Source organism: Felis catus, chromosome X (assembly GCF_018350175.1).
Source record: "Felis catus isolate Fca126 chromosome X, F.catus_Fca126_mat1.0, whole genome shotgun sequence".
Lineage (NCBI taxonomy): Eukaryota > Metazoa > Chordata > Mammalia > Carnivora > Felidae > Felis > Felis catus.
In genome coordinates, this window is record NC_058386.1 from 62777966 (window position 1) to 62797091 (window position 19126).

The 19126-nt window shown below is 35.1% G+C and overlaps 1 protein-coding gene across 10 annotated transcripts in view; it reads right to left on the reverse strand.

Moving 5' to 3' along the window:
• Positions 1-19126, reverse strand: part of ATRX (ATRX chromatin remodeler) — a 312306-nt gene that overhangs the window by 6315 nt on the left and 286865 nt on the right. For 9 of the 10 annotated variants that reach the window (XM_045051014.1, XM_045051016.1, XM_045051015.1 and 6 more), the window contains one exon: positions 510-659. In XM_045051014.1, the coding sequence (XP_044906949.1) occupies positions 510-659 (150 nt within the window). Of the gene's footprint in view, positions 1-509; positions 660-1620; positions 1653-19126 lie in introns of all 10 variants that reach the window. The other variant, XR_006593141.1, reaches the window with a different exon arrangement.

Genomic DNA, 19126 nt, shown 5'->3' on the forward strand with positions numbered 1-19126 from the left:
CAGGCACATTTTTGCTCAAGTGGATTGGTGTTTAAAATAAACATGGAAGGAACTATTTTAAATAAAGTTGCTGTTGGAGAGTGACATTAATTTCCAATAATGGAATGTTTTTGTGTTCTGACAGTCAAAATTTAGATTTCAGGTACACATGCTAAAGCAACATTTACTCCTACCTCCAAACTCTAAGCTCCTGTATATCTGTTACTAGAGTGAGGGTGTTGATGGGAGTTAAGTGATGTTAAATATATAGCTTCCCACTAATCTCTCAATTCAGCACAAGTGCTAAGCAGAAATGGGGTTACTACACTTTAAGTGGAAACTATTTTCTTCTTTCCTTTCCTCTCACCCTACCCCAAAAGGTAGCCAAAAGCCCATACACTGACTCTCATATTGTTCCTGAAGACTCACTATTATTATTACTTATTCCAAACGTGACCCTTTTCTTACTCATCTCTCTTTCAAATGACTAACACAAATACAAAAACCAAAAAGCATTTTGAATGAACTACCTTCTTCTCTGCTTCATACTCAGCCCAAGCTGCTTTTCTTTCTTCTTCAGTCAACTCTTCTTCTTCTTTGTGGTCCAAAAGAGAATCGTGCTCATGATATCCTACGATGTGTTCTTTATGTATTTGAAGAAGTTCTGCAAGTATGGTGTCCTGTTTAGAGGGGTTGAAATAACAGAGAATTATTTTTTCTCTCTGGATCCTACCTCCAAAGTTCTTTGGCCTACTGTCAGACTAGAAACTAGACACTGGCTGCTACACATATTTCTGATATATATGATATAAATTACTTGGAACAGTCACAATACATGCAACACCAGCCTCTTATGTAAGAACTTTCTATATAACAATGTTTATATAAGCATGTTTTAGGGGTTCAATTTTTTAAATGACTACTTTTCAGCTTCAAGGTTTTTTTCCTCCAACTTTCTTCTAATTTTTCATTATGTATTGCTTTGTATTTTGCTTTTTTTTTTAAGATTTTATTTTTTAAGTAATGTCTACACCCAATGTGGGGCTTGAACTCACAACCCCGAGATCAAGAGTTGCATGCTCTACTAACTGAGCCAGTCAGGTGCCCCATGTTTTGTACTTTGTTCTGAGTTGATAATAAATGCTAATATAAGTCTGCTTAAATAAGAGATTACATTGGATGTGCATGCTAAAAATCATAGCTACTCCTGTTTATACATATTTTGCAACTTTATTTTCACAATCACTTTGGCTACCAACCACTATACTACCGAAAACCAAATCTAAATTAATCTAAACAGCTACAGGACAATTTGACTAGAACATATAGCCCTTATATTTCAACTGTACAAAGGTCAAATGTAAATTACACTGAAAAGACCCATGGGTCAAATTTAAACTGATACACATTGTTTATCAATTTATTACAATTTTTTTTAAGTCATAGTGTCTTAAGTCAGTCTTTTAAGGTTAAAAAAATTAAAAGCTTGAAAACTGGGATCATCTATATACTTAGTAAGAACAACCAAACTCCTGTTCTGTGTAATTACAATTATGAGAGGGACACAAAGAGAGGTTGGGAGGAAGGAGTTAAAGTGAACCATAGATATGTTACTTGCTAATAAAAAATTAAAATACTCACAAGTTGTTTATTAAGAAATCACAGATGAAAACCTGGATATATAAAAGGCAAATTAATTCACTTTACAAAAGGATTTTTCATAGCTTCTAACAGCAAGTTCTTTTAGAACACACTTTCTAAATTGAGTGTGAATCTAGTGAAGTAACAAATAATTATAGGGCAAGGGAAAGGTTGCAGAGGTATATAGTACATTAAATGTAATCTACATCTAATAAAGCTTAATGCCTTCCTAAATTTCAGCACAGACAAAACCCACGCTTGAAAATAATTCTGTCTTTACATCTCCATCCACCCCCAGAGTATAAGGTCCAATGCATGGTAGGAGCTCAAATGTCTGTTAAATAACTCAAGATGAAAAATTCAAATCATGAAGCCCTAAGTTTTTTCTGTACATAGCAAATGCTAACACTATTTCCAAATATTCTGAATATCTGGTATTATGTAAATAACTCTTAATCTTGCTACCCCCACAAACACCTGAAATAATAATTTCATCATTCCATGAAATAAAAGGAATTGATTTCCTTAATGAATACAGCTGTAATAATTCATTTTGACATGATGTGCTATTTCTTTTGTTGAAAACCAATAACATTAAAAGATTACACAAATGAGAGGGCTCAAGAAAGCCTAAAGGCAGAATACATAGATGCTAATAGGTTCAATTCTTCTGAAATGCTAACTAAACATTTCTCTTCTACACCAGTGTAGAAATCTATCATCAAAGCTGACTTCCCATATAAAGTCATATGCCATATAAAACAGGTTTAATCACTAGATAGATCTCCAGAGTTCACAGTTACTGACCAAGCAAGCAGGGAGATAGGCCAATGTGATTAACTTCTATTAAAAGATAATGCCTTCCTTATGTGTAGGTCTCCCATGCTCACCCCCAACCATGACTCGAGAGAGGTATATAATAAAACCAGATAACACTAAATATTTTTAGTAAGTGACCATGACAAATACAATTAGGAAAGTAATCTATTCTACAAAATACCAAATAAATTATAAGGTAGAAATGTTCTATGGATAGTCCCTAATTTTACTTCTGTCAAGCAAGAAATGATGTTCTTAACCATATCAAAAATAACTTCATTTCTCTAAGAAAGAAACCTAAGAGAAAGACCAAGAGAATTGTGTGCTAGGAACTGAATTTATTTTCAGCTGTGCCACTGATTCTCTAACAATGAATAATTTAGTCTAGCTATGACTGTCACTTAAACATGAATGAAATCCTCTCTACTCACATGTCTAACAGGATGATACGAGAATAGCAAAAATAGATGAAACACCCAATTCTTTGGAAATAAATCCTACGTCAATTAAGTGCAGTGTTTATTTCACAATTATAAACACCACAGTTAATACATTACTTTTTTATGGTTAGAGAGAAAGCCTTTCCAGAGATGCACATACGCAATGTACATGTGCACACGCGCACACACACTCTCATATATACCCTTTAAAAAATGTCTGCATTATTAGGGAGTTTTATCAAGTCAACCCTTATCAACCTATAATTTCAAAGTCCAAACTTATCACCTTGGAATTGGTAGAAACCTATGTCCAGAGAGGCAAAGGAACTTGTTCCAGTCACACAACTAACACTAACTGGGACCAGAAGGTGAATTTCCTGACTTCTATCCAGTGATCATTGTATCACATTATAAAGAATGACCAGGGTTTTGTTTTGTTTTTGTTTTTGTTTTTGTTTTTGAGAGGAGGGAGGGGCAGAAGGGGAGGGAGAAGGAGAGGGAGAATCTTAAGCAGGCTCTATGCCCAGCTGAAATCAAGAGTGGGACACTTAACCGACTAAGCCACCCAGGCACCCCAAGAATGAAATATTTTCTTGAGGCATAGTTAGTTCCTCCATTTCCCAGATCTGTTCTCTTATATTAAAAAAGACTGAAGGATTCCAGGGGTGGGAGAAACCCAAGTATGTCTATTTTCCCCCCACTTTTTAACACTTTTGTACTTTTTAAAGTTTTCTTGAAGCATATGTTAATCTTTTAATAAAAGGAAATCTAAAAACTGAAGCAAACACAATTCTCAGAAACAAATCTGTGAAGGGCCAGTTCGTGCTTAGCCTAAACCTGACATGAACTATTTTACCATTTTCATCTTCTGGAGATAGTCATCCTAGGACACCCCACTTCCAAAACAGTCTTCTCCCCACCAATTCCAGACTTAAGATCTATCCTATCAAGTCAAGCATGATTGCTTTATTAAGGTCAGATTATGGTAGAGACTCAGCTTCTGTCTATACATTAACTTTCCTTTTGACCCACAGCCAACTGAAATGCCAGTAAGTCAGAGGAGAAATGCATGTGACATTGTTTTGTATTATTAAAAAATTTTGGACCCTTTCCCCCAAATATTAGCTCCCTCCGAACATCAAACCAAAACACCATTGAAATTGCTTCTATTGGCTACAACACTTCCTTCTTTTCAAAGAATTTTAAAAAAATACAGAAACAGTACTAATGTCCTATTTTAAAACCTAGAAATAACTAATGGTAACACCTGTCATATATTTCTCCACACATTCACATTTTAAACTCACACTCACACACACGTTTTCACATAAAAATGGGATTGTACTACAGTTTTGAAAACACTTTTCTGAATTATTATCTTTCCATGGACATCATTTTACATCAAATACAAACCATAATTTTTAATGGCTGCAAGATGCTTACAAATTATATAGATATACCTTATAATCTAATTATTCTCCTACTTAATTAAGGGTTTATTAAGACATTTAGGCCACTTCCAGTATTCATTATGACCAATTCTGCAATGAAATACATTAATGGACAATTTTAATGTATTTCAACCATTTGTTCATACAATAACTATGCCAATAATACTCAAGGACTTAATGTTTACAACAATCTTCACTGTAACAAAGAAAAGACACTACATGTTACATTAACTGACTTTTATAGGAACAAGATTCATTTTACACAGCTCAGGAGGGCATGAGACAAAAGCACAAGGCAAAAATGTTTCTTTCCTCTAGAGTGCTGTTTGAGACACAAGAGAAAGATACAGAATTTCTGATATAAACTGTTTCTACATCTTTCCCTTTGTAAATTAACTGTAGCATACTGTCAATACAAGAAACAGATGATGAGATTAAAACAGCAAAGAAAAACGTGTAACAGAATTCTCAGAATATTTCTTTGGGAAAAACAGTTTTGCAAGTCTAGAGCAAATCATACAAGTTAATAAAGAAAAATTTCATCCCAATGTACAACACAATCAGTGGAGAGGCTTTTTGTTTCTTCCCTTTGAAGCATGCATTTATTAGTTGCTATAGCAACACTATTATTGAAAACAATACTGGAACAGAATCTATAATCACTAGGCCAACAGTCATGAAAATGAGGTTTAAATTATATCCAAATGTGTACCTTTTCTTTGTCTAAACTTTATTTTCTTTCAGTAAGTGAAAAATCTTACAAGCTGGGAAAAAGCATGGTCTATATTCTAGCTAACAGCTAAGTTAGCTTAAGCTTTAAAAATGACTGGTTTAATTAATAAAACAAAATTAATGATAAATTAAAAGTTTAAGTTAATTTATTTAGAAGTTTAAAGTATTTGGCAAGCTGACAAAAATTCCCATCTAATCAATTCTGAAATTCAACCTTGAAAATAAAAATTTTAAAAACAATCAAGTCTTTGCCTGAGGGTGGGGGCGGGGGTTTGCCATGTTTCAAAATATTTTGCTTGCCATCACTTTGAATTTGAATTTTATAATATCTGGAAATAAAATGCCACTGGAACACATAAGTGCCACAGGACCCACTCAAAAGCTATGAAAAAATTCCTTTTATTACTTCAATAAGTCTAGATTTTTAGTAAAGAAACAATATTCCTGGTAAAAAAAAAAAAAAGTTTCTACTTTCAAATTTGAAGCCTGTTCCAAACTGGAAAAAAAAAGCAACATACTTGAAAAGTAACTAGGGAGCTACTGAATAAAGTTCATGTACCACCTCATATGAGATTTTTAGGTCAAGAGTACATAACTTCTGCCAAAAAGCATTTATAAACATATCCAGATTCCGAAATTGTAGGTATAAAAAAGACAGTGACAACTACAGAACTTGTCACTTTCAAATAAGGAAAAGGCAGGCCTGCCAAACTGACTTTGGTGGAAGGTAAGAGCCAAACTGTCCTTTGATAAGAATGGTTTCTACTCAATTTAACATTCAAAGAACTAGATAGTATATTGAGTATTTAGCCTTTAAAAACTGGTTATCCGTTATAATTACTACATAAGCCACATGCCATTCAATGTGAGGTAAAGAGTGTCATTCCAGATTTTACAAGACTGCAGTGACTTTCTAGAGGTTACAGCTTTCCAAGTAGAGCCTGAAATGGAACTTGATTCTCAAGCTATACAATGTAGGGTTCATATTATCTCTTTATTTCATAAACACTGTTAACATCCTCTAACTATAGCTGTGTTGTAAAAAGGATACAGATAGAAGGAAGACGTATGAAATAGGAATGAAAGCAGATATTTAGCAGCTCAAATTACATTTTAAAGAAAGAAAACATTAAAAGATGAAAGACAAAATAGTAAAAACAAAATATACAAATACGGTCATCTATCTAGTGATTCTTGTACTGACCAAATCTCTCATGCAAATTATATTCCTTTAAGGGTTCAAAGTAATGAATATGATATAAACATCTTGGTCATGAAAACATCATTAACTGAAGAGACAGAAGGAAGCATTCACCTACTTAATTCCCCTAAAAGTATCACAGCCTAAATTTTCCACTGCTCCTATTCCTACAATGTTACAAGGCATATTCTGAATCAGCCAACCTAACCAATCAAGTAACATACTTTAGGATAGTAATATACAGATACTGTAGCACTCAAGTACCTTATATTCATTCAGGGTCTCTGATCATTCCAACATGTTAGTTATGTCCTTCTGAACTCTCATAAATGAAAGTGGAAAAAAGTGGAAGGATATATAGCCTTGCTTTCCAGGTTTCTCCCTACACCAGATAATTTCATGACCAGACTGTTAGACAAACAAACACCAAAATAATTTTTGCTGGAATCAACTGATTTGATAGAAAGAAGACCTATGTCAGCCTTTTGAATTTCAGAGGAAAATTTAATGGCAGGATTTATTTTAAATTACATACACGTATGTAAAACTTTGCAAATTGGGAGACTTTATGTGTAGTGATTAAGATCGCAGGCTCTAGAGTACTGCTATCCAACAGAACTCTGGGCAATGATGGAAACGTTCTGTCTGTGCTGTCCAGTATGGTAGCTACTAGCCACATGTGGCTTCTGAGCACCTGAAATGTTACTAGTGCAACTGAGAAACTAAAATTTTAATTTAATTTCTTTAAATACAAATGTAAATAACCACATGTAGCCAGTTGCTCTTGAGTTAGTGCCGATCTAGAGTCTTACTGGGTTTAAATCCTAGTTCTAACATTTACCAGCCCTATGTCCTTGAGCAAGTTATCTCTCTGAATCTCAGTCTCCTGGTCTGTAAAATGGGCCTAATAACTATCTATTTCACAGGATCTACCACGGATATTAAATATTACACATGAAGTACTTAAGCACAGTGCCTTATTTACTAATGACCTTTGAATTGCTAAATCTGATGGTCGATTCTCAGACTTGATCCTATCCATCCACCAGCAACATCTGACAGGTCTTAATCCCTCTCTTCACCAAAATACTATCTTCTCTTGGTTAGCTAACTGGAAGAATTCTACTGGTGTTATTTACTACTCTCTCTTACTTCCAACACGGTTTCTAAAGGTCTAAAGCAGACCCTAACTTTAAAAAACAAACAGTGTATTACTGTACAGAGAAAGAGATTTTATACTTTATCCAAGTTTTTCTAATGAAAAATTCAGGAGATGTTTGACAGGACAAATTATTTGATATCAGAATTGTCCTAGAAAATCTTGGATATATGGCTGTCATAGAAGGACCAATAAATTATTGCCAGTTCTGTGACTGTATATGTATTATATTTATTTTTTTAATATTTTCTTTGAGAGAGAGAGAGCACAAGTGGTGGAGAGGCAGAGAGAGATGGGGACAGAGGATCTGAAATAGGCTCTGTGTTGACATCAAGTAAGCCCAATGAGGGGCTCAAATTCATGAACCATGAGATCATGACCTGAGCCGAAGTTGGACGCTCAATCGACTGAGCCACCCAGGCACCCCAATTTTATTTATTTTATTTTAGATGGAGAGAGAGTGAATGGAGGAGAGTGGCAGAGGGGGAGAGAGAGAACCTTAAAGCAGGCTCCACACTCAGTGTGGAGCCCAACACAGGGCTCAATCCCATGACCCTGGGATCACAACTCCTTTTGCTTCCCACTTTGCCTCATCCTTTATTTTTTTAAAATATTAATCTTTTTACACATCATCTATAAAACATTCTTGCCAGAAACATATGCTGTGAATTTAATCAAGCCTTTGGGTCTATTTTCCAGTTTACAGAATATATAAGAGATAGAAGTTTAAACACACCAGGAAATAAATTCAGAATGAAGGGAGGGGATATGACTACACTAAATTAAAAATATAATAACAAGAGACAACAATCAAATATAATGTGTGGACCTTGAATGGATCCTGATTTGAACAAAGGAGCTATAAAAGATATTCTCAAGACAACTGGAGTACTTTGAATACAGATGTGGTATTAGATGATAAGAAATTAAGAAGTTATTAATTTTATGGTATAGTGGTTATATAAGAAATGACTTTATATTTTACAGATTTGTTTATAAGTGTAATTATAAGTGAAACATCAAAATCTTATAATTTAAATAATTTTTTTTGCAACTACATGGATGGAACTAAAGGGTGTTATGCTAAGCGAAATTAGAGAAAGACAAATATCATATAACTTCACTCATATGAGGACTTTAAGACACAGAACAGATGAACATAAGGGAAGGAAAGCAAAAATAATATAAAAACAGGGAGGGGGACAAAACATTAAGAGACTCAAATATGGAAAACAAACAGAGGGTTACTGGAGGGGTTGTGGGAGGGGTGATGGGCTAAATGGGTTAAGGGGTATTAAGGAATCTACTCCTGAAATCATTGTTGCACTATATGCTAATTTGGATGTAAATTTAAAAAGTGAAATTAAAAAAAAAGAAAAAAACCACATTTTTCATGTTTATTTTTGAGAGAAAGCGAGCGCGTGCATGTGCAGAGCTGGAGAGGGGCAGAGAGGATGTAAATTTAAAAAATGAAATTAAAAAAAAGAAAAACACATTTTTCATGTTTATTTTTGAGAGTGTGTGTGTGTGAGAGAGAGAGAGAGAGAGAGAGAGAGAGAGAGAGAGAGAATGAGCATGTGCAGAGCTGGAGAGGGGCAGAGAGAGGGAGAGAAAATCCCAACCAGGCACTATGCTATCAACGCAGAACCTGATGCAGGGCTTGATCTCATGAACCATAAGATCATGACCTGAGCCGAGATCAAGAATCAGACGCTTAACTGACTGAGCCACCCAGGTGCCCCTACTTTAAAAATATATAATTTAAAATATTTCAGAAAATAGAGGAGGCAATAGTGGTAAAATATTAACAATGACTAAATCTAGGTGATGGGTATGAGTATCCATTATATTTTTCTGGTTTGAAAATTTTCAAAATAGGAAAAAAATTAAAAGGAACATTTTTTTAAATTTACTTTGCAATAATGGAGACAGAAAACACTAGACAATGTGACAGAATTCTGGGACAGCCCAAAGTCTGAAAAATGGGTCATTATCCTTTTTACCCTTTATTATCCTTTTTACTCTATATTTTAGCATACCAAAACAGTTTTCTAAAGCTGGGATCTGAATCCAAGTCACCTCTTTATAGATTTTTTAAAGCTAAACTGAATGCATAATTGCATACTAACACTGTTCTAAGAACCTCACGTGGAATATCTAATTTTCATAACAATTCTATGAAGTACATACTATTATCATCACTATGTAACTGATGAAATTTTCTAAGATAATGAATCAGCATGGGCCGATGGCTCATTCCCACCACAATTAACCCACAGAAACTACAGAAAGGAAAACGAAACATGAATTCCAGGAACTTATTGGTGCATGCAGGTGCACGTGCGCGCGCGCGCGCGCGCACACACACACACACACACACACACACACACACACACACACCACCCCTGGAGTGACAAGAAACTGACATCATATGCCATCTGAAGCAGAGTTATTGAAAAAATGTACCAATAATTCAAAATAAGCATGAAAGTATACTTAAGGAAAGGTATTGCCAATAGGATATTCAAACAAAACCTATCTAAAAAGAGCCAAAATGAAATATTAGGGATAAAAAATAATCACTGAAATAAAATAATAACTCAATGGATAGTATAAAAAGCAGAAGAGGAATATATACATATACATATATATGTAGGTAGAAGGTACACATATTTGTAGATATATATATATACACACACACATACATATATATATACACACACACATATATAAGTATATATACCTCTTCTATATATATATATATATATATATATATATATATATATAACCTAGTGAGTTAGGATATCAGAATGAGGCGCCCTTCAAGGAGTCAGTAGGAAAAGATAACGAAATAGAAAATATATAGGTATATATATACCCATATGTATATGTATATAGGTATACATATATATGGTAAGATATGGAAGCTAAAGCAGAACGGTAGGCATTTACTAATAGCAATCTCAGAAGAAGATGAAAATGAAGATGAGATTTTTGAATAATGGATATAAATATCTCAGAATTATAGATCAAGAAACTGAGGCACAGGGAAGTCAAATAACTTGACAAAGGTTAAGATTCAAATCCAGGTGGTCTTTCCCAAGGGCTCCTATTCTCAATGACTATGCTGTGCTGACTCAGGGCTAGAGGTAAATAAGTTCAGCATCCAAGATAGTTAAGGAGGAATAGGCTCAGCTTTACCAACCTAGGATTTTGCAGTAACTGAAGGATGAAATCTATACTCTCCAATATTACACACCTTGATTAACACTGAAAATGCTTTTTCATAAACTCATAGAACTGATCAAGAAGTATAAGGATATGAAGAAAAGGGAATGCTTGTGGAATGATGGTGGGAATGCAAATTGGTACAACTACTATGGAACAGAACATGGAGGTTCCACAAAAAATTACAAATAAAACTACCATATGATCTAGCAATTTCACTTCTGGATATTTATCAGAAGGAAAGGAAAATACCAAGATACCTGAACCCCCACCTTGGTCACAGCATTATTTATAATAGCTAAGGCATGGAAACAACCTAAGTATCCACTGATGGATGAATAGATAATTAAAATGTGGTACATATACACAATGGAATATTATGTGGCCATAAAAATAAGGAAATCCTGTCAATGCAATACATGGAGGGACCTTGAGGGCATTATGCTAAGTGAAGTAAGTCAGACTGAGAAACACTAATACCCATCTCACTTATTTGTAAAATCTAAAAAGCTGAATTCATAGAAACAGAGTAGAGTGGTGGTTCCAGGAGCTGAGGGTATATGTGAAATGGGAAGATGTTTGCCAAAAGGTAAGATGAGTAAGTTTCGGTGATGTAATGTACAGCATGGCAACTATAGTTAATACTGTACTGTATATCTGAAAGTTGCTAAAAGAGTTGGTCTTTAAAGTTCTTATTACAAGAACAAAATGTGTAACTATGTGTGGTGATGGATGTTAACTATAGACTTATTGTAGTGATCATTTAGCAATATATACATATGTATACTGAATCATTATGTTGTACACCTGGAACTATTATATGTCAATTATATCTCAATGAAAAAGAAAGTTGGAAATGAAAAAAAGGAGTGTGAAGTCATATCAAAGAAGAGTGCCTCAGTCTAATTCTACAAGTTTAATCATGTAACATATTAATGTCAGCACAGTAGAGTGTAGTGGTTAAAGTGTATGGTGTCTGCAGTTACAGCACTGAGATCAAATGCAGGTGCCATCACCTCTCTGTTATAATTTCATCATCTGTAAGATAGAAATAAATTGTGCCAGCTTTGTAAGGTACCTATAAGAATTAAATGACTCAATAGTAATAAAGACCTTAGTACAGTGACTGGCATTAAAAAATATAAGTGTTAGCTCCTGCTTATTATTCCTAATTCAAAGGTTTAGCTGATAATAACTATAAAGACAAATCATGCTACTATATACCTTCTACCCCACAACAGTGGTGGACCTTGTTAAAAATACAGATTCCAGGGGCGCCTGGGTGGCGCCGACGGTTAAGCGTCCAACTTCAGCCAGGTCATGATCTCGCGGTCCGTGAGTTCGAGCCCCGCGTCAGGCTCTGGGCTGATGGCTCGGAGCCTGGAGCCTGTTTCCGATTCTGTGTCTCCCTCTCTCTCTGCCCCTCCCCCGTTCATGCTCTGTCTCTCTCTGTCCCAAAAATAAATAAACGTTGAAAAAAAATTAAAAAAAAAAAACCCAGTGCTCATCCCACCAAGTGCCCTCATCAATGCCCATCACCCATTTTCCCCTCTCCCCTGCCCCCCACCACCAACCCTCAGTTTGTTCTCTGTATTTAAAAGTCTCTTATGGTTTGACTCCCTCTCTGTTTGAAAAACTGCTATTTTTTTATTTAAATTTTTTTAAATACTTATTTATTTTTGAGACAGAGAAAGAGCATGAACAGAGAGAGGGAGACACAGAATCCAAAGGAGGCTCCAGGCTCCGAGCTCTCAGCACAGAGCCCGACGCGGGGCTCGAATTCATGGACTATGAGATCATGACCTAAGCCGAAGCCAGGATGATTAACCGACTGAGCCACCCAGGCACCCCGAAAAACTGCTATTTTAAAGGTATGTCAACCATTGCCTTTTGACAGTCAGCTTGCAATCTTAGGACAAAAATTCATTTGTTCACTTGTCACGTTTTTAATGAATACTTACTATGTGCTAAGTATTATAGGAATATAGTGATGAAGATTCCCTGACACAATCCCTACCCTCACAGGCCAGTAGTAGGAAGCTTCTAATCTACAGAGCACAGACATCTTTTGTCTACAAAGCCAAAACAGTTCCTGCTACTTAATTCATTTAATCAGTGAACATTTACTAAATACAAACCTGGTATTTTAAATTTCAGAATTTCCATGATCTTGAGTAGCAGATATTTCTAGTGATTCAAAAGGAGACACTTCCTAAAGTCTACCCCACATCCTCCCCAATGGAATCTTGCATTTCACACCCAACTCTGCCAGTGAGGTAGCCTTAAAGATATTGATATTTCCATTAGCAGTGATTTGTAAGACATCTTGCCAGGGTTAGGGAGGCTGCCACTTAGGGGCATCACTGGCACTAAAGTCCCTTTAAACCCAAATGGTTTCCCTAAAATACTTGGTAACCTTGGCTATTTAATCATTGTTCTTGCATTATAAGGTGATATAATCAATATAAGACACAAAACAGCACTTTAGACAGAGCATGATCAGTCTATTAAGTATTTATTTTATAGTTTGTGGAGGAACACTAGAAGCACCTCTTCATTTTAAAAACTTACTACAGAGGTATCAGCTGGCTATAACATAGATAACTTCTAAAGTTGTATGTATTATTTATGAAAAAAAATCTTTGAATTAAGGGTAGTAGTTCATAGTCAAATGCATGCTAACATCATTAAAGGTGATTATCAATATCTAGTATTATTCAGTCTTGATTATAATTGATCTCTACAAGAATTCAAGCCTCAAATACCTGTCTCTTCTGAAGTCTAGCTGAGATTACTGCCTCTGGCCCCTAAATGTTTTTAGTCCTCTACTGATCTGTCATATGTCAAGCTTAATCTCCTAAGGATCAGGACTTCATGATTCCTCTGAAATTCTAAAACGTTATGTTTGTACTGGTATCAGAAAAATTAACCAAATATAATGGCAATATTAATAACAGTTATGAAAACAAAAATAGCAGCTAACATTTGAGCGCTTACTATGTGCTAGGCAGTGGATTATCTCCTCTGTAAGATAGGTACTACTATCTTCTTATGTTCTTGAGGAAAGTGAGGCTTGCAAAGCCTACATGGCATGCCTATGATTACATCCTAAAAGGGGTGGTTGGCAGGTGATGTGGAAAAAGGAACAGGCTTAAACCATTTGCTCTTTTTACTTGGTATCATCCATCCCAGTAAACACTGAATGGGAGACTTTTATAATCTACAAAGAAATTGTAAAATTAAAACACTTTCTCTAGAGTACATTATGAATAACTGCCCAGCTAGCTCAGTTAGTAGAGCATGAGACTCTTAGATCTTAGAGTACATTATGATTTCTGGTGGCCTATTCTTATTGAGATGAATAATCATTCTTATGCCAGTGAATACAATTATAGAAACAATATTAGAACTTTCTTTATTAAATAATAAATATATAGCTTGTGATAAAAGAGGCAGAGAAGTAGGAAATAATGGCATCAAACTTCATATATGCTTCAATTATGAGCATGGCTCCTTATAAGTACATGTCAACAAAAATTGGGCTCATGTGCCCCCATGTGGTTAATATGCTATAGGTTACTGACACCTGCCCTACAATTAAATTGGTCCTTCTGAACTTTTATTCTTAAAAATAAATGTATGAAATTCCCTACAAAGGTTGATTAACTATTTTATACTTCACATCAAATTATTTTAGTGAGTATATTTCTAATGTTAAATAAGACTAAGTAAGGTTAAACCTTATATAACCACTGCTGGTCAACAAAACTGCATAATAACATCTCTGTTCAGTAAACTATGCTCTGAGATATTAAAACTTTAATAAAAGACTAAAGACAAAGGGAGAAAATTGTACACAAGATCAGGGTGGAGGAAGCAAACCTAAAACTTCACTTTGGATAAGTTAGTTTAAATCTCCATTTTGTTCTCTCTGGAATTACTGACACTCAGTACACCTTTAAAAAGACATAGGTAGTACAGTGCTAGAAAAGGGAAATACAAAAGAACTTTTATACCAGTTTTACTGACTTTTGTTTTCCTAAGAAAGGGTACAGAGCTTAGGCTATATACTCACTTAAGCATATTAAGAAATATGAACTTGACCAAGATTTTCATCTCTGATATCTGTGTAATGCAGAAGTTTACTACCAGAAAAGATACTTTCCCTAACATAATCTACATAAACATTAACAGAAGTGAGTTATTACTTTAATAGTTAAAAAATAAATAGTTAAGAATCAGTCAACAAATCTTTATCACTACAAACTTATGTTAAACGGTAAGTTTAGATCATGTTGGAAGTTTCAAAATGGCTGAAAAACACTATTACCCTGAACAACTAAAGAGATGCACTGCCACTCTGTAGACATGATTCTAAAATCAATATATTTAAAATCAATATATTTTAAAATGGGTTCATGAGACTACGAGACTGTTATATTTCAAAAAAAGAAAAGCAGCACCAACAACAGCCAGAAATCAATGAGGGGATTTAACACAATATAATTCATGGGTGGAATGGAGAACAGAGCTGACTAAGCTGATTCAGTACAAAAACTGAAGACACAAATTAAAGCTCCAATTCTCTTCCTTTCACACACCTGCTGTGATGGATGACTCACTCTTCATTTCAATTTTACTATTTGCAACAGTAAGTCTAACACTGCTTATCAATGATATATTTCAAAAAAGGCCATACAAAAGTGCCAGTTATTTTATTTACTATGGATGAATAGAATAGTGAAGAAGTGAAAAAGGAAATAGTGAAGGACGAAAAGAAACAAAGGATATAGTTCTTGCCTTTAAAGAGCTGCAAAGATAAAAGACAAAAAGTCAAGTGGCTAATAAATTAAGTCTGAGATACTAATTAAAAAGTAGAGAAGTAAAAAAATGTAAACAAAAAACAGAAACGCATGGAGAGGAATTATATAATAATTAAAGAGGAAGTGATAAAGCAGAAAAAATATAATAATCATATACCAAGTAAAGTGAAAATAAACTCATTTTTAGCAGGCTTTCATCTTGAACATTATATGTAACAAAGGAAGGTGTTTGCAACTGTACTATAATAATAGGAACCAACTTTGAAATGTCTTTAATAAGAGCAGGTTCAAATACCAAGAAAATCACCTACTTATACCTATTTCAGAGAGGACCAATTTTCAAATTCTTGTTAAAGGAAATCAAAACCAAACAGTAATGGGCAGAGTTAAGTGAAATTCTAAATATAAGCCCAGGGAGCAAATTTAACATTTACTGAGTACCTACACTGTGCTTGCTACTTCTCTACCCTCACTGCTACCACTTTACTTCAGGCCTGCATTACCTCTCTCATCTGGATCTTAAGTGCTATTAATATAGCATCCTAACAAGTACCTTTACATCTACTTTCCTTTCTCCAATCCATCATGTATACTGATACCCAAAGTGATTTTTTTCTAAAATGAAAATTCAGCATTGGTTGTTTTCTTAAAATCATTATAATAGATACAACAGCCTGTAACACAATGTCCAAACTCTTAACTTCTATGATCTGATTCCCATCTGTCTCTCCAGTCTTTTCTCTTACCTCTTCCCCATGCCTTACCTCCCTTACTCTACCACCATCTCCTTTTACTCTATTATACATTTTTAACTACTTTAGGCTCCCAAAACTTGCCATGCTTTTTGCTGCATGTTTCTTTTTTCTGCTCCTCCTGAGGTGCCTTCACCTTTTACCCTCATAGCAATGCAAACAGCTACCCACTTCTATTTTCAACATCAGTTCAAGTCTTCCTAATGTCAACTCCCCACCTCAACTTTTCCAAGAAAGACCTGAATATTCCTTCCTTGATGCCTATACAGATTTGTATCATAGGACCCATAATTTTTATTATATTTACTTGCTTATAGTACACTGATTAGACTACAAACTCCTTAGGAGCAGGAACCTAGTCTTGTTTACCAATGTATTCTTAGTAACCAGCATAATGATAGTTACTTTGCAGGTACCTGAAAAGTTTTTAATGAATGAATGAATAAATAAACTTCATTATTTAGGTAAACTTTTTTCATTGCCTACTAAGTAAAAGCTACAGTCTATCACCAGTTATTGAGTTCTCCCATTTATTTTCTTGAAGTGCTTGATTCACTCCATAATCATCACCCTATTTTTTTAAGTTTATTTATTTATTTTGGGAAAGAAAGAATTCATGTGAGTGGGGGGAAGGGGCAGGGAGAGAGGAGAGAGAGAATCCCAAGCAGGGAGAACATGACCTGAGCAGAAATCAAGAGTCATTTAACCAACCAAGCTGTTCAGGTGCCCTTTATCACCCTATTATGCATCCTCATCCTGCATTTTACTACCAGATTAATATTCCAAAAGCTCACATTCATCATACAACAGATCCATTCATGAACTGATGTAGTAAATACTATTTTAAATACAAATTCCTCTATTTACCTTTCATGGCTCTCTATTAGCTGGCCCCACATTACCCACACCTCACACATCCAATTTCAACTCTTCACCTCGCCAATGTCTTCATCATACCTTGAATCTGGTACATAAATCATTATCTTCCCCTTTGCCCAAATTGTTGCATCCTACATTCAAACCTCATTCTTTCCTAAACCAACTAAATACTAACCATCTTTTATTGGCCAGTCTGATATTTTTCCACCAAAACTGTACCTGAATGCTCTATCCTCCATTTTTTAACCATATATACTATATGGAAAACACATTCAGTACTAGTCACATCAGCACTTCATTCTTTTTTCTTAAGGCATGCTAATTTTCTCTCCACAAGTGGGTTATCACCTTCTTCAGGTAAATCTCATACAATATCCTATTTCCTTTTAGATCCCTGACAGTTCTTAGTTACTGTGATAGTTAGAAAGGCATTATAGTATATACAGTACACTGTTTTTAAAACTTTTTTTAAAAAGCCCTAACCTCTGAGTAAGTTACAGGAATAAAAAGCAGAGCATAGGGGGAAAAAAAGGTACCAACATCCTCCCTTTTTAAATATATATTTTTTAATGTTTATTTTTTGAGGGAGAGAGAAAGAGCATGAGGAGCAGAAGGGCAGAGAGAGAGGGAGACACAGAATCCGAAGCAGACTCCAGGCTCTGAGCTCTCAGCATAGAGCCCTCACGGACCATGAGATCACGACCTGAGCTGAAGTTGGACGCTTAACCGACTGAGCCACCCAGGCGCCCCATCAATATCCTCCCTTTAAATGAAATCTTATGTTGCAGCCCAAATGCATAAAAGAGATAAAAGGAGAGAGACTCTGATTGAAATGAGATGTGGGGTTTGGAGTGCTGCCTGCCTGTCTAGCCTTCCCCTACTCAGCCACATGGTGGCACTGGAGCACCTATGCTACTCTACTGGAAGCTCCTTGGAATATGCAATTTGAAAGCTGCTAAGTTCAAGTTCTAGCTCTTAACACTGGTCATGTACCCTTGGGTAGTCACATTCTCCCTAAACTTCCATCTCCTAAAATAATGAATATGTATGAGAAAAGTTAAACTTTAAAGCTTTCTATAAATTTGAGGAATTTACAACTTCACAAGCCATGAGCTAAACGCTATATTATACAATCTCAATAGTTACATTACACAATGGTATTAACTGTGAAAGAATTCTACATTTTCTTTTATTTGTTAATGTTTTTATTTCTGAAAGAGAGACACAGAGCATGAGCAGAGAAGGGGCAGAGAGAGAGAGGGAGACACAGAATCCGAAGCAGCTCCAGGCTCTGAACTGTCAGCACAGAGTCTGACGTGGGGACGAACTCACAAACTGCAAGATCATGACCTGGGCTGAAGTTGGATGCTTAACCGACTGAGCCACCAAGGCTCCCCAAGAATTCTATATTTTAAAATCCAGTGTTATTTAAAATAAAATAAAATAAAATAAAATAAAATAAAATAAAATAAAATAAAATAAAATAAAACAAAATAAAATAAAAGCATTCTAAATGCCATCTGATTTTAGGAATCCTAGGTCCTCTGCCCTGTTTCATGTACTTGGACTTAACATTCTAATTTCTAATGGGGGGCAGTAAAGTATATAATGATTAAGACTCCATGCTTTCAAGTTGGGCATACTTGAAGACCAGCTTCGCTACTAATTACGTGTGTAAACTTCAATAAGTTACATAACCTCTCCAAACCTTAATTTCCCCATCCAAAATGAAAACAGCATTATTGGCTTTTCAATTGCTGCTGGATTAAAGAAGATAATCTGAACAAACTGTTTAGCACACAGTATGAAACCCAGTAAGAAATCAGTAAAAGTTAACTGTTATTTTCCTTTTGGGAAGAGTTGTGGGAGAGTCAATATTCTTTTTCCTTTTTGTTCTTAGGCAAAGGGTTATACCATCAAAAGCAAAATACAGGGGGCACCTGGGTGGCTTGGTTAAGTGTCCGACTTCAGGTCATGATCTCATGGCTTGTGGGTTCAAGTTCGACATTGGGCTCTGTGCTG